This window comes from Engraulis encrasicolus, chromosome 9 (assembly GCF_034702125.1).
Source record: "Engraulis encrasicolus isolate BLACKSEA-1 chromosome 9, IST_EnEncr_1.0, whole genome shotgun sequence".
NCBI classification, from domain to species: Eukaryota; Metazoa; Chordata; class Actinopteri; order Clupeiformes; family Engraulidae; genus Engraulis; species Engraulis encrasicolus.
This window is the reverse complement of record NC_085865.1, coordinates 1,637,721-1,655,220: the sequence shown is the minus strand read 5'-3', so window position 1 is coordinate 1,655,220 and position 17,500 is coordinate 1,637,721. Positions and strand designations below refer to the sequence as shown.

Below are 17,500 nucleotides of genomic sequence, written 5' to 3'. Positions count from 1 at the left end.
CCAATGTGGCAACACTGGGGATGACTCAATTGTAACATTTGGAAACTGTGCAATACATTTTTGAATTTGCAAGATGGTGCTTGTCTTTGCAAGAAGTGGTTGTCATGGTTGCGATCAAAGCAGGAGGCTGTTGTTTTCATGGAGGGCAGTGTTCACATCCCAACTCTCTCCAAGTCTATGGCGCTCTGGCCAAGCTGTGTCTCTGGCGTTGGATATTAGCTGCTGGCCAACCCCCTTCCTGACGGTAGGGACACATAGACGCGAATTTGGCCAAGCGAAGCCAACTTCGCCATTCATTCCTATGAGAGAGGCGAAGGCAAGCGAACAGGAGCGAAGCGAGGTGAAATTATTAAAGAAAGTTTAATGTTATGCAAATGAGGAGCGAATTCGCCTGCCGTGGCCCAATCAAATCAACAACATAAGTGTTCCATTCCATTTGATTCGCTGCGACGACCTGATGACAGTTGAATTTCACCTCTCTTCGCTTCGACTCCTATGTGTCCCTTCCTGACAGTCTTTATGTGATGCGTTTCCTCACTGTGGCTGTGGGTAGGCTATGGCTAGACCAGTGGTTCCCAACCTATGGGCCGGGGCATTCCAAGTGGGCCTTGAAATGATTTTCCAAAAATAATAATCATATTTTGGTGTGTTTTGATGTTGATTTATTCGAGTTTTACTCTTAATTGGGTCAGAGGTGGGCCCCGAATATTTTTTGACAATTTCGAGTGGGCCCCAAGTTGGAAAAGGTTGGGAACCCCTGAGCTAGACAAACAGTAGGCCGTAATCTTGTTGCCTCGTCCTAACCTCTTTTGTTACATGACCAAGACAGACAACATTAGGTTAAGATGTGAAATATTCAGGAAGGACAACAAGTTATTAGTCAACAACAACAACAACAGCGATCGGCCTTCCTCACTGGGTCATGAAGTTATGCAAAGGCAGACGCTATTGACCTGGGACATAGGACGCTATTGACCTTGACTGCCTATTGTATCGGCACAGGTCAAGATGACTGGCTGTTGTGCTGATGTCCTTATTGTATTTTGATTGGCTGGCAGTTGTGCTGATGTCCTTATTGTATTTTGATTGGCTGGCTGTTGTGCTGATGTCCTTATTGTATTTTGATTGGCTGGCTTAGGTGTTGATGTAATTCCTCTTTGTTGATTGGCTGCTAGGAGCCACAGATTAAAAGAAAAAAAAGTAAGCTTAAAACAGGATTTTCTGCTTCCAGTTTTATTCATGATTTCCTGTGCCGTCTCTGACACACTAAAGGATGGTCAACTGGAGACGGTGCAAACACCCTTCCCTAGCATTTCAAGAATTTGACCCTGCTCTTATCATGGGCTGCCCTTCAATATTTATTTCCAGTTAGGAGCCTCACTAATCAGGAAGATAAGACAGATGACAGATTTTGAGGATGATCTACAGTCAGGGCACAGTTCAGTCGTGTCTGACTGTCATAATTAAAACGCTTCACTTTGAACTGTAGGTCTTCTCTCTCTTTTAAACAAAGCTGTCGCTCTGAGTTTCCCCAGGTGATCAGCATTCTCCATTTTGATTACACAGCAGCACACAACAGAAATGCAAACGGAAATGCAACCTCAACATTTAGCCCATCACTCCTGTGAGTAGGGAGCAGGCAGCCATGACAACGGCAGCTAGGGAGTAGTGTTTAGGGCTGGCGGCGTGACAACGGCAGCAAGGGAGTACCGTTAAGGGGCCGCGTCGTGACCCAGCAAGTACTGTGTAGTGACAGCGCTGTGCTCGGGGGATACCACAGCCACTTCTGGCAAACAGCCAATTCAAGTTCTCTTTTTCTGCTTATTCATTTCATGGCTGCTGGATGGCTATTCGACCTTGATGTCTTCTTCAGATTCACTAACAAGCACAGGCTTGAAACATTATCTACAGTTGTAGTTATGGTGTCGAGCCTGTGTTTGTCTTTGTCTTGTTTGTGTGAGTCTGCGGATGACCACATGGTCCAGAACTTCCACAAAAATTCCAAAGGAATGTGCAAAAAAATGTTTTCAAATTAAATGTCACTTTTCTGTTTGGCACCATGGATTGTGCCCTAGCTTATTGGCCAATATTGGTGTTAGTCTGACCTGCGTAGTCCTTATCTACAGTGTCTATTCGTCTTGGTGTTTCTCTGACCTAGTACTCCAGTCCATCTAGCGTTTGACAAATTGGGACATATTGAAATAGTAATCATCCCACATTTTTTACCAACTGTGAAAGTTTCAAATCAATATATCATATAGTATAAGATTTTACTCTATTCACCTAGTATATCCTATATAATGTCACTCTATGGGAAAAGGAATGGGAAATCTCCAAATTCGTCTTTGAAAGAAAAGTATGCTCCATTAAATATAAATTGGTAGTTTTTTTATTGGTAGCACTGACTGTTACCTGTCCTGTCAGAACTTTATGTCAGTTGTATATGTCTTGTCCTGGCATGGTATAGAGAGGAAAGTGACAATAAAAGCTGACTTGACTTGACTTTTTACCGTTACTGTTACTGTTTGTCCCATATTTTGACCCGTTTTGAGCTCGATTGACTGGCCTATAGTCCTTATCTCCAGTGTCTATCCGTCTTGCCCCAGTTCAGTTGGCCTGCCCTCCCTGACCCTGAATGTTGTTGACATACTTTTTAGTTGTGTGTTTGGAACATGTGCAGACAGTCCAAGAGCCTGAGAGTGTAATATACACATACCTGCATTAGTGTTGCAAACACACAGAGGACACATTGTGCTGGATGTTTATCCGACTTGCGAAACCACTTCCGGCAGTCAGTCTGGTACACATTTGGGGTCCGCTACAAAACAGTGTTGATTGTAAATAGATTTTGAACACTAGTAATCATGTTATGTAAATCTGTCTGTGTTTAGTAAAAGCAGTGGTTGTGTTGCATGTGAGAATAGAATATACAGTTATTAATTGGACAAACCAATCTGGGAAAAAATAAATCATGCTACAGAAACATGTATGCAATCATTTCAAAAAGAAATTAAATTTATTAAAAATGAATAAGCTAATGTATACACTGTATAAATTATTAAGTTATCTTTGTGTGCATGCCATCTTGAGATGGTGTTCATGTTTGGCTTTGTATTGTAGTTACCTTGGCATGTTTATCACCTGTTACCTCATAATGCTGCCACTGTGAAGCACTTTGGGACTCGTCTACTGTAGTCTTTTGAAAAGCACACTATACTAAATGGATACATTTGACTTTTAGTGCTACTGTACAGATACATTTTACTTCCTTTTGACCAACCATGTGCCGTCTCCTCTCAGCTGTCCATGTTCAGCTTTGTAGTTTTCTTGGCACGTTTATCACTTACCTCATAATCCTGCCACTGTGAAGCACTTTGGGACCGTCTAGCCTGTTGAAAAGTGCTACTATATAAATAGATACATTTTACGCGCAACCACTGTCCAAGTGAGGGTGATGTGTAGTACAAGTTATCAGGATAAATCACTGCACAGCACAGTGGTCTAGTGTGTTGAGGAGCGCTACTATGTATGTAATGTAATGTAATGTAATGTAGTGTAATGTAATGTAGTATAATGTAATGTAGTATAATGTAATGTAGTATAATGTAATGTAGTATAATGTAATGTAGTATAATGTAATGTACCTGTGCTCCTCTCTCAGCTGATCTGGTCGGGCCAGGTGGTGTATGTCTAGTCTGTTGTTGTTGTAATGTAATATAATGTAATAATAATATGTATCATGTAATGTAATATAATGTAATGTAATATAATGTAATAATAATATGTATCATGTAATGTAATATAATGTAATGTAATATAATGTAATGTAATATAATGTAATAATAATATGTATAATGTCTCCTGTCCTTCAGCTGATCTGTTCGGGTCACATGGTGTATGCCTTGTCTGTTGATGTAATGTAATATAATATAGTGTAATGTTATGTATTGTATTATAATATAGTGTAATATAATGTAATGTCTGCTCTCCCCTCAGCTGATCTGGTCGGGTCACATGGTGTACGCGGAGGCCCTGTGGGATCATGTGACCATGGAGGAGCAGGAGCTGGCGTTCAAGGCGGGAGACGTCATCCGGCTGGTGGAGGCGTCCAGCAAGGACTGGTGGTATGGGGCGGCGGGGGAGCGGGAGGCATGGTTCCCCTCGGGGTTCGTCAGGGTGAGAGGAACACACACACACACACACACACACACACACACACACACACACACACACACACACACACACACACACACACACACACACACACACACTGCTGCCAATAGTAATGCATACCACCACACAGTCACTCTTGGTAGGTTACACAAGCACACACCCACATGAAAACAAACACACTCACACATGAAAACACACACACACACACACACACACACACACACACACATGGAGACAAACACACACATACACATGAAGACAAACACACAAACACACACACACACACACATACAAACACACATGGAGACAAACACACACACACACACACACACACACGCATGGAGACAAACATACACACACACACACACACACACATACATATACACACTCACACACACACACATGAAGACAAACACTCATACTCACACACACACCCACATGCGAAGGCCCACAGTAGGATGGCACATATGCTGCCAGGCCTCGCTCGCATGTGGCGCCATGGCAACGCGGTGGCTGAATGGCAGCTATGCAACGCAAGTCAACAGGCCTGGCAATCGCCATGACGATGGGCATGTTGGAGTGGGCGCCAGTGAAGAGAGGAGGAGGAGGAGGAGGAGGAGGAGGAAGAAGAGGAGGAGGAGGAGGAGGAAGAGGAGGAGGAGGAGGGGGGAAGAGGAGGAGGAACAGAGGAGGAGGAGGGGGAAGAGGAGGAGGAGGAGGAGGAAGAGGAGGAGGGGGGGAAGAGGAGGAGGAGGAGGAGGAAGAGAGGAGGAGGAGGAAGTGAAGAGGAGGAGGAGGAGGAGGGGGGAAGAGGAGGAGGAGGAACAGAGGAGGGGGAAGAGGAGGAGGAGGAGGAGGGGGGAAGAGGAGGAGGAGGAACAGAGGAGGAGGATGTACAGAGGAGGAGGAGGAGGAGGGGGGAAGAGGAGGAGGAAGAGTAGGAGTAGAAATGGAGGAGGAGGCGGCGGAATAGAGGAGGAGGAGGAGGATGAACAGAGGAGGAGGAGCAGGAAGAGCTGGAGTAGAAACGGAGGAGGAGGCAGAGGAAGAGGAGGAGGAAGAGGAGGAGGGAGGAAGAGGAGGAGGAGGAACAGAGGAGGAGGAGGGGGAAGAGGAGGAGGAGGAGGAGGAAGAGGAGGAGGAGGAAGAGCAGGAGTAGAAACTGAGGTGGAGGAGGAGGAAGAGGAGGAGTAGAAACGGAGGAGGAGGAAGAGGAGGAGGAGGAGGAAGATGAAGAGGAGGAGCAGGAGGAGGAGGAGCAGGAACAGAGGAGGAGGAAGAGTAGGAGTAGAAATGGAGGAGGAGGCGGCGGAATAGAGGAGGAGGAGGAGGATGAACAGAGGAGGAGGAGGAGGGGGAGAAGAGGAGGAGGAGGAGGAGGGGGGAAGAGGAGGAGGATGAGGAACAGAGGAGGAGGAGGAGGGGGGAAGAGGAGGAGGAGGAGGAGGAGGAGGAGGAGGAGGAACAGAGGAGGAGGATGTACAGAGGAGGAGGAGGAGGAGGGGGGAAGAGGAGGAGGAAGAGTAGGAGTAGAAATGGAGGAGGAGGCGGCGGAATAGAGGAGCAGGAGGAGGAGGAACAGAGGAGGAGGAGGCGGCGGAATAGAGGAGCAGGAGGAAGAGTAGGAGTAGAAACGGAGAAGGAGGCAGAGGAATAGAGGAGGAAGAGGAGAGAGGCGCCGGTTCGGCTCCAGCGTGCGATGGGGGTGTCGTGTTTACGCTGGTCTGGTGCGATGGGGGTGTCGTGTTTACGCCTGTCGGGTGCCTTGAGTGATGATGCCCGCTCTGCACCAGCTCAAAGTTTTTTTATGGTGTAACAAACGTGCACCGACACCCCACCCGACACCCCCACCAGCCCCCTTGTTTAGCTCATCTGCAGAGCATTCAGAAACTTCTAGAAATTGCTTCACCTCCCAGGTCATTGTCAGAGCGTACTGCTTGGCACAGACAACATCAAATGCGTAGTATAAAAAAATGAAACTTGACCCATCATGTCCAACATAGCAATGTATTCAACTCTAATGTTCGAATCACAGACATGCAGTTGATCAGATAGTGCATGAAGCTGATGCTTAAGTTGGTAAGCCGAAAAAGTGTTTTAAAAAAAAAAATGCTGAATAAAAACACATAAATGAATAGATGAAAATGTGTCAATAAAATAATAATAAACAAATAAATAAATAAGTGAATTAATTAATAAATGACTGACATACAACAAACTGTGTGTTGCCAGGTGCGTGTGAACCAGGAGGAGGAGTCGAGTGGGGGGAGTGTGGAGAGCGTGGAGATGGGGACGCAGGAGGACCAGGAGGCGGTGTTGCCTAGAGACAAGCGCGCCCAGAGCACCGAGCACCGCGAGCAGATGAGGACCAACGTCGTCCGGGAGATCATGAACACCGAGCGAGACTACATCAAACACCTGAGGGACATCTGCGATGTACGGCCAACACATACACATACACATACAGCACATACAAGACATAATAATAATCATCAACACTCCTGTTCTATCTTTTAACCAATACTACATCAAACACCTGCGGGACATCTGCGATGTAAGAACACATACACATACAACACACACAAGACATAATACACCCCTGTTCTATCTTTTAACCAATACTACATCAAACACCTGCGGGACATCTGCGATGTAAGAACACATACACATACAACACACACAAGACATAATACACCCCTGTTCTATCTTTTAACCAATACTACATCAAACACCTGAGGGACATTTGTGATGTACGTAAGGCCAACACTCCTACTCTAACTTTAAACAAATACTACATCAAATATGTGTAGGACATAATAATAATTGTGTAGCGATATAAGGCTGTCACTGTCCTGTGACTTTTACACAACATGCACCAAAAGTCAAAACACCTCTGAAATGTAGGCCAACAATCCTCCTCTAACTTTTAAACAATGCTACACGCAGCAGCAACCCTGTTGTTTTAAGCAACACTTTTTCTCTCACCATACATGATTTGTGGAGCATACCGTCTACAGGACGTCACTCCTCACTTCTAACCAACACTCTTCCCACACCCTGCATTAGACAGGAAACATATGCAATGCTGAACAGCACTCCTCACTTCTAACCAACACTCTTCCCACACCCTGCATTAGACAGAAAACATATGCAATGCTGAACAGCACTCCTCACTTCTAACCAACACTTTCCCACACCCTGCATTAGACAGAAAACATACTGTATGCAATGCTGAACAGCACTCCTCACTTCTAACCAACACTCTTCCATGCCCCATAACCGGCTCCTTGTTTAGCCTCCTAGTCCTACACGCACCATTAAACCCTTAAGGTCTTGCATACCTAAGCATACGTTTAACTTAACCCCCTACATACACGAGCCTGGCTCCTGCCACATCGGAATAGTTCTGCACAGCTTGTATCTTTTGTATCTACTTAACTGTTTGGTGTGTGTGAATAACTCATGTCTTCATGCTGTTGATTTAGCCACTGCTGCCGTTAGCTGTACTCAGGTTCATCATCTGCTGGATTGGGAGTTGATGATGCATGTTAACATTTCAAGCATGGCACCACACAAGGCTCCAAAACACTCATCAGCTCATTTGTCTTTCTTGTTCAGCTCTGCAAACTCTTAAATACAAGCCTACCTAACCGGCCCAGTACAAGTAAAAAATGTATGCTATATATATTGTAATACTGTATATAATGTATTCTTTATATAATGTATACTTAATATATACTATTGTACATGTTCTTTTGTTATGCTTCTTAGATGTTAATAGATGTCTTGAGCTCTCGCTATACATTGTGATCCACTCAGTGCTGCCCCCTGCAGTTGGTCTCGGTGCAGTGCCGTACTTGGCACTTCACATGGAGTCCATGCTAGATGAACTGGCTTCATTATTATCAACCTATACCCGCTCTCCATTGTCCTTGGTCTGACCTTTTACCCTCTAACCATGACCTTTGACCATAACCGCTGACCTTTGGTCTGTATGTGTTGTCAGGGTTACATCCGTCAGTGCCGTAAGCATCCGGGCATGTTCACGGAGCAGCAGCTGCGGGTCATCTTCAGCAACATCGAGGACATCTACAAGTTCCAGAGGAAGTTCGTGAAGGACCTGGAGAGGAACTACAACAAGGAGGAGCCGCACCTCAGCCAGATCGGATCCTGCTTCCTCCAGCAGGTACAAACTACACATTCATCTTTCAAAAAGAAAAAAAAAAGAAAAGAAAAGTCCACTACAACTTTATTCATCTTTCCAAATATAAGAAGATCCAGAGGGTCCAACTCTGCTAATTAGTACTTTATTTTATTTAAATGTTATTTATTTTCCCTGTGAAGAACACCTGCCCTGCACAATCATTTAAGGCCCACGGCAGCGCTCCCCATCTTCATCTTCACACAGTTGTGTTTGTTTGTCATTCGTTCAGTCGTGTTATTCAACAGCAGTTGTACAGGAAGCAGTTGGCCTTCACTTGACATCATTTTGTAGTTACATCATGACATCAGTTCCTTACACCTCAGTGAGATCTTACAGTACTCTTCCTTCCTATCTGCTTTTCCTCTCTTTTCCTCCTTTAAGCCAAACAATAACATCGTACTCAATATGGGCTCTGCTTGTGTGTTACTGAGTGACAATAGAGAGCAGTTTATGTTACCTGTCTGTGATGGTTCTCATTCGTCCAGGTCAGCTTATCCAAAGGTGTTCATTTGTCATCATCATTATTACATTGTTACTACTACGCTGCACTTGGCAGAAGCTTTGGTCCAAAGCGGATTAACAGGCATTAAGTACACGTATATGGTGTGGATTATGCTCTCCGGAGCGATATGGGGGCTAGATGCCTTGCTCAAGGACACTTCAGCCATGGATGAAGGCGTAGACCACCCATGTTATATTTTCTAATTGGCAACTTTCTCATCCTAAGAGTGAGCTCCCTGACCTTTAGACCACAGCTACCTTATGAAAAGCACTCCAGTTGTTTACAGCAGTGGTGGTACTTGAGACATCTCTGGTGGTACTTGGAAGAATAATTTTATGTGCATTGATTTGAAGGCATTATCAGCTAGAACAGCATGATCATAACCACTGTTTGTATTGCTGACGTCTGGCAATCAGTTGGCTGAAAATTATGACAAGTGAATCTGAGCCAGCACAGACGGGTAGCCTACCGATACAGTTGCATTTTAAAAATCAATCGAGGCAACCCAACAGGGATGTTTGCGTTACAGTAATCCACATTTCCGTCATGCTGGACGAAGGCCTTCGATATTCTAATGTTGGTTGTCAAGGTGGTACTCGGGAGAGCTCAATATTTTCTCAGGTGGTACTTCACACAAAACGTTTGAGAACCGCTGGTTTACAGCATAACTCATTTGGGTGCTGTTCTCCTTGCTGGTTATCGCCCATCATCACCCCCGCATGCCCACACAGGCTGTAATCTGCACTTCACACAGGCTGTGGCCTGGCCTTCAGGAATGTGGTTTTAGTGCGATGATGCCCCTGGAATGTAAACAAGGGGCTCATCTTGTCTTCTCTTTCTCTCCTCTATCTCTTCATTCCCCTATCCCCCTCTCCTCTCCTCTTCCATGCTCCATCTAACCTCTCCTTCTCTTTCTACACTCATTGCTGCCTGCCTGTCTGCCATGTTTTCGTCATACTTTCACTTTTTCCTGACTAATGCCTACTCAATCATCTCGCTAGTCCCTACTAATGCCTACTACTTGGAGTGCACATCAGCGACGACCTCTCTTGGACCACCAACACTACATCACTGGCGAAGAAGGCCCATCAGCGTCTCTACGTCCTGCGCAAACTAAAGAAGGCAAGTGCTACACCCTCCATCATGACAACATTCTACAGAGGAACCATAGAGAGCGTCGTGTCCAACTGCATCACAGTATGGGGAGGAAGCTGCACGGAGAAAAACAGGAAGACACTCCAGCGTGTTGTGAACACAGCGAAGAAGATCATTGGAGTACCACTCCCCTCCCTGCAGGACATTTACACCACACGCCTCACCCGGAAAGCACTGATGATCATCAAAGACACAAGCCACCCTGCACACAAACTGTTCAGCCTCCTGCCCTCTGGAAAGAGGTACAGGCGCCTCCGTTCCCGTACCACCCGGCTGGCGAGCAGCACAATGCACCAAGCGATCAAGATGCTGAACACTCAACCCACTCTCCCTCCACTGTCAGCCTCTAGCCAGCAAGGCCACTGACAACCCCCCCCCCCACTGTCAGCCTCTAGCCAGCAAGGCCACTGACAACCCCCCCTCCCCATCCCCCACCACCATATCTGCGACTGAACATTCCACCTGCACTACTATACTTGTGACTGAACTTTCAACCTGCACTAACTCAAAACATGCACACACACACACACACACACACACACACACACACACACACACACACACACACACACACACACACACACACACACACACACACAAGCACACTGCACTTTCTGCACTAAACCCAACATACACACACACACACACACACACACACACACACACACACACACACACACACACACACACACACAGACACACGAACACACACACAAGACGCACACCGCACCTTCTACCTGCACTAAAACACATACACACACACACACACACACACACACACACACACACACACACACACACACACACACACACACACACACACACACACACACACACACACACACACTGCTGCTGGTGTACTTGACAGACCTTTTTATATTTATTTTCTTCAAAATGCTACTATTACCATGTCAGAACGCTATAAAGGACTTTTTTTAGGAAAAGCACAAAAACACAACAAATACCTCTTAATGTATGTCCTCTACAAGTCTTCTGTTGTCCAGTCTTGCACTTTAAATGTCTGTATGAGCACTGTCTATGTCCATACTGTCTTAAGTCCATGTATAAGTACTGTCTATGTCTATACTGTCTATGTCCTTACCTTAATTAGTCTATGTCTGTATGGGAAAGCAAGAAATGTAATTTCAAATTCTTTGTATGACCAGTGCATGTAAAGAAATTGACAATAAAACCTACTTGACTTGACTTGACTTGACTTGACTAATGCCTACTCAATCAGCTTGAGCTCATCAATCTTCATACTTGCCTGTTGTTATCACATCTGTTCATGATGTTTCTTTTTCTCCACTTCCCTCACTGCTCCTTCTCTTTCTCTCTCTGTTCTTGTGTCCTGTCTTGTCTTTCTGTTCTCTTTCTCTGCCTTCCGTTGTGTCCTGTCTTCTCTTCTCTTTCTCTTCTCTTTCTCTGCCTGTCCTTGTGTGACCTGTCTTCTTCTCTTCTATTGCTTCTGTTGCTCGTGTTCTGTTGTGGATATGTTCACGTTTCTTATTCTTGCTCAATCTCTCTCTGTCTCGTTCATCTTTCAGTTTCTCTTTCCATTTCTCCTATGTGTTCTCACTCCTGCTTGCTCTTGTCATTCATCCTTATTTCGTAATTCTGTCTGCATCCTGCTGCTCTCCTCTGCACATCCTCCACTCCTTGTTTTCTTCAACTTCTCCTCCTCCCCACTTCCTCTCCTCCACCTCCTCTCCTCCTTCTCCACTTCTCCTACCATTCTTCCCACTGTCCCCTCATCCTTTTGTCCTTCTCTTCACCTCCCTCCTGTCCCTCCCTCCTTTTACATTTTTTAGGGGCTTTATGCCTTTATTTTGTTAGGACGGTATGAGATTTTGACGTGAATCGAGTAGTGCAGAGAGACTGGGGTTGGATCGTGAAATGACCTCGGGCCAGACTCGAACCCGGGTCACTGGTGTAGCAGTGCAGTGCCCAGCCGTTTAAGCCATTTGTGGAGTATTATAAAGATTTAAATAGTAATAATAATTAGCCTGATAAACCAGACTAAATGTGGATGTCTAATTTAGTCTGGCCTCGATGCATAATACATCCGAAGATTGTTGATGAGAACAACCTTCCCTCAAAACCCTGCCCGCTTTGATTCAAAACACATCTTTGCGTTGTAATTGGTTTGCCAGATTCATGGCATTCTGGCTTCATTGAATCATTATGCGAGGCCAGACCCACCCGTAGACAAAACATTTTGCCGTCCAGCGGGTGGCGCTGGTTCACCAGGCTAATTAATAATAATAATAGTAATAATAATAATAATAATAATAATAATAATAACAATTCATGCTGTCATTCTTCCTGCAGGGCGACGGCTTCTCCATCTACTCTGACTACTGTAACACCCACCCTCTCTCTTCCTCTTCCTCCTCTTCCTCCTCTTCCTCCTCTTCCTCCTCCACCCTCTCTCTTCCTCCTCTTCCTCCACCCTCTCTCTTCCTCTTCCTCCTCTTCCTCCTCTTCCTCCACCCTCTCTCTTCCTCCTCTTCCTCCACCCTCTCTCTTCCTCCTCTTCCTCCACCCTCTCTCTTCCTCCTCTTCCTCCTCCATCACCTGTCCACATTATAGATTATAAAGACTCAAATCATCCCTTTATTCTCCCTGCAGGGCGACGGTTTCTCCATATACTCTGACTACTGTAACACCCACCCTCTCTCTTCCTCTTCCTCCTCTTCCTCCTCTACCTCCTCATCCTCCTCTTCCGTCTTCTCCTCCTTTTCCTCCATCATCCACATTATAGATTATAAAGATGGATGGATTATAAAGACTTAAATCATCCCTTTATTCTCCCTGCAGGGCGACGGTTTCTCCATATACTCTGACTACTGTAACACCCACCCGGTGGCGTGTGTGGAGCTGCAGCGCCTGATGAAGTTGAGTCGCTATAAGCATTTCTTCGAGGCCTGCCGCCTCCTGCAGCAGATGATCGACATCTCGCTCGCCGGCTTCCTGCTCACGCCCGTCCAGAAGATCTGCAAGTACCCCCTGCAGCTGGGGGAGCTGCTCAAGTACACGCCCAAGGACCACAGGTACTAATATAGTACTATACTATAGTACACGCCCAAGGACCACAGGTACTAATATATACTGTAGTACACACACAAGGACCACAGGTACTAATATAGTACTATACTATAGTACACGCCCAAGGACCACAGGTACTAATATAGTACTATACTATATACTGTAGTAAACGCCCAAGGACCACAGGTACTAATATATACTGTAGTACACACACAAGGACCACAGGTACTAATATAGTACTATACTATATACTGTATATAATATACTAAAGTATAGGCATAGCCCAAGGACCACAGGTACTAATATATACTGTAGTACACACACAAGGACCACAGGTACTAATATAGTACTATACTATATACTGTAGTACACACACAAGGACCACAGGTACTAATATAGTACTATACTATATACTGTATATAATATATACTAAAGTATAGGCATAGCCCAAGGACCACAGGTACTAATATATACTGTAGTACACACACAAGGACCACAGGTACTAATATATACTGTAGTACACACACAAGGACCACAGGTACTAATATAGTACTATACTATATACTGTAGTAAACGCCCAAGGACCACAGGTACTAATATAGTACTATACTATATACTGTAGTACACGCCCAAGGACCACAGGTACTAATATAGTACTATACTATATACTGTAGTACACGCCCAAGGACCACAGGTACTAATATAGTACTATACTATATACTGTAGTACACGCCCAAGGACCACAGGTACTAATATAGCACTATACTACACAGGGTACTATAGTACACGCCCAAGGACCACAGGTACTAATATAGTACTATACTATATACTGTAGTACACGCCCAAGGACCACAGGTACTAATATAGTACTATACTATAGTACACGCCCAAGGACCACAGGTACTAATATAGTACTATACTATAGTACACGCCCAAGGACCACAGGTACTAATATAGTACTATACTATAGTACACGCCCAAGGACCACAGGTACTAATATAGTACTATACTACACAGGGTACTATAGTACGGTACTATTATAGTAGATTATCAAGTACACGCCCAAGGACCACAGCAGATTTCTCAACGGGTCGGGTCAGCCCGACAAACCCGACGAGACCCGTGGGTTCGGGTCGAAAATATAAGCATATGGCTCGGGTCGGTTCGGTCCGCGGGCTCAATCTTTTCCGCCCAGTGAAAAAAAAAAATAAAAATCAGTTCTGCGGTTTACCGTGAATCATGGCGAATTTCCCCTTGATGGATCAGTAAAGCTAGGCCTATCTATCTAAATATAGGCTATGTAGGCCTGCGTAACGAAGGTCTGGCAGGCTGCTGCATGCAACGTTGCGCGCAGTGCTTAACCCTCTAGCTACCATAACGGCCGTGAACGTCCGGCTGGATCTGTACCAGAACGGCCGCGGCCGGCCGGAATATTTTCATATGAAAATACGGCTGAACGGCCGTCATCATGCAGTTTTTCCAGCTTTCAAACACTTTAGCTCAATATTACAGACCCTCCTCGAAATACTTTCAGTATAAAAACTATATGTTTATATTATATTATTTTTCAGTATTTAGCTTTTATTACGAGATGCGCCGCTTTATGCGATTTGGCAATCTGCCCTCAATTCAAATGACGGCCGTCCGAGATTGGATGGCTACAAACACAACCATTCTGTTTCTACAACCAATATACACTAAATATGAAAACTTCCAACCCTCTTCGATCTATTTTCATGGTCAACAGCACATGTTTATGACTATTTAGGCTATTCTTAGATCATGTTGTTTTATTAGGCTTATGAGATGGTGTTCAACTGTGATGAGTTCTGCCAAGGTCCTAAATAGCAAACACAACTGTCCAGCCGATGTCTACACGCTACATATTAAAAATGTAAACTGTCTTCGATGTGTTTTCAGAGTCAAACCATATGTTGGTATCCAACTATCTTAGTTTCCTGGAACAACAGACAGCGACAGCTCTGCGTAACAGCGCATCTGGAAGCGCAGCATGATAGGCTACTCATTTTGCGTGTCAGCTTTGGCAAAGCAGTCAAGGACTGTTACTACTCCACGTGTCCTTCATAAAAATGTGCGTGAAGACGTTGAGTTGAATGCTAACTTCCAATAATAGCTTACCAACGTGGTGTTTGTAGCACTTCAATTCCGTATTACTCGGTGATGCCTGGCGCGTCTTACCTGTGCCAAATTGGGAGGGGAAACTTCCTTACAGCTCCATTCATGTCCTGTCTGCTATCGCGGACACTTCTACGGTTATCCTTACACGTCTTTGGCATGGTTTAGTTCAAACATTATTAGCTAGTGTAGTCCATTACAGTTATACCGCTTGAAACCGCTTGAAAACAGGACTTTTGGGTGAACGACATTTGTTGTCGTCACATGATCATTGTTCAACTTTGACCCTGGATGGATGGATGGATAGACGAAGGATAGATAGATAGATGTATAGAGAGATCGATAGATAGATAGATAGGCCTAAATATATAGATAGATAGGCCTAGATAATATCGGATTTTATCACATTTTTATCATTTAATCCACATCAAAGGCACTCTATGGGAATACTGAACAATGAATTATCCATAAATGATATACCATTTGAAAGTGTGTTTTCTCTACTTTAATATGAAAGTAACTTGTAATTGACACTTTTCATTTCTTTTCAAGTTATTTGACATTATTTAAAATATGACCAAAATGTCAAATTTTCCTTAGAATTCCTGGTAGAATTCCGACCTATTCAAAAAAAATCCTGGTAGCTAGAGGGTTAATTTGTAAATCACAAGGTACCGGAATGCAAAACAAACATGACATCACAGCGATGATGAGTTGGACAGAGGTCCCTGAACGCACAGAAAAACTACACTGGCTACAATTACGCAAACGAATAAAAACGGGAAAAAAATCTTAGATGCAATTTTAACGATATTGAGTCCCATGTCAGCTCATGGAACCATACTTTTGTTTCTTAATACAAGGGACGGCTGGCAATCCAATGGCTATTTTAAACAACAGCCATAGTAGCCTATTTAATACTGTGATGACAACAACCAATATTTTTAGTTTGATCGCTAACTGTATGCTTAGTAGTCTCAGCAAATTCAGTGCATGGAAATTATGCTTATGAGGTGAAACGAAGCCGAAGCGGTCTTCTATGGAAAGGACAGTGGCTTTCCAATTAGGCTATCCTTTCCCCGTATTCACACGTTGGCATATGCGTATTAAACGTTAAATCCACGCTTTGTTGGCGACTTTGTTGCATATAATTTGGCTAATCCGCATGTCCTGTTGCGATATGCCACTTCACTATTTAAATGGCTCGTGCACCGATGGTAAGCGAGCGGCAGCGAAGACGGCGATTTTTCCGGTATAGACTTGACTTTTCACACTGACTGTCAGCTCGCGCTTCGGTCTGGTTGAAAATCCCCCCAGCCAATGTTTTATTTGGAGCGTGTAGGCCCTGTTTGAATGAAATATCACATTGTCTTTGCTGTTTTCGTGCTGTTTTCGACTTGTAAGCAACTGTCGGGAAGGAAAGGCGCGCACACACATGGGAGCGCTCGCCAGCCGAGGAAGATCTCATCCTCTCACCTAGGCTATCTGTCTTTTTTGCTACATGGCTTATCCATGCATCAACCGTAGCCCAGGTGCCACTAGAAATTAGTAGGCTATGTCCAAAACCTTGTGTGCCGACCAAAATTTGATAAACTTTTAAACAATGTTTGGCACAGCCAGGCTTTCCATCTCATCCGCGCATATGAACAAACAAGGAGGGAGGGGCAACTTCACGTAGCCTACATTTAATCAGACACTCGGGATGGAAATGTAGTAAGCCTACATTTAGAAGTCAAAACAAAAGGTGGATAGATTGTTGTTGCCGTGAAGCATGAGGCGGTTATTGAAATCGCGCTGTGGATGATTCTGCTTAAATAGCAAGAACGTAAGTTTCCCCATTTTATATTATGTTTCTATTGTGGAAAATATCTTTTCACTCATTTACTGCACATAAGTGCCCTTAAAGACCCACCACAACCCGTCATTCTCCATAGGGTAACGTGGGGAAACTCGACCCCCGACTTCGGGCCTCGGGCCGGGTTCGGTTAGATAATTCCAGTGATGTGTCGGGTAACATCGGGCTCGGGCTTTAAAAGCCACGGGCCGGGTAGGGTCGGGTTGACATTTTCAGGCCCGTTGAGAACTCTAGACCACAGGTACTAATATAGTACTATGATGCATACCGTAGTACACGCCCAAGGACCACAGGTACTAATATAGTACTATACAACACAGGGTACTATAGTACGGTACTATTATAGTAGATTATCAAGTACACGCCCAAGCACTATACTATATACTGTAGTACACACCCAGCTGTAGCTGAATGCACAAACACAACA

At 44.6% G+C, this 17,500-nt stretch overlaps 1 protein-coding gene across 1 annotated transcript in view; it reads left to right on the top strand.

Annotated features, from left to right (window-relative positions):
* Positions 1 to 17,500, top strand: part of spata13 (spermatogenesis associated 13) — a 48,141-nt gene that overhangs the window by 19,764 nt on the left and 10,877 nt on the right. The window contains exons 6-9 of the mRNA XM_063206372.1: positions 3,997 to 4,176; positions 6,406 to 6,609; positions 8,180 to 8,359; positions 12,855 to 13,087. Coding sequence (XP_063062442.1) covers positions 3,997 to 4,176; positions 6,406 to 6,609; positions 8,180 to 8,359; positions 12,855 to 13,087 — 797 coding nt within the window. The remainder of the gene's footprint in view (positions 1 to 3,996; positions 4,177 to 6,405; positions 6,610 to 8,179; positions 8,360 to 12,854; positions 13,088 to 17,500) is intronic.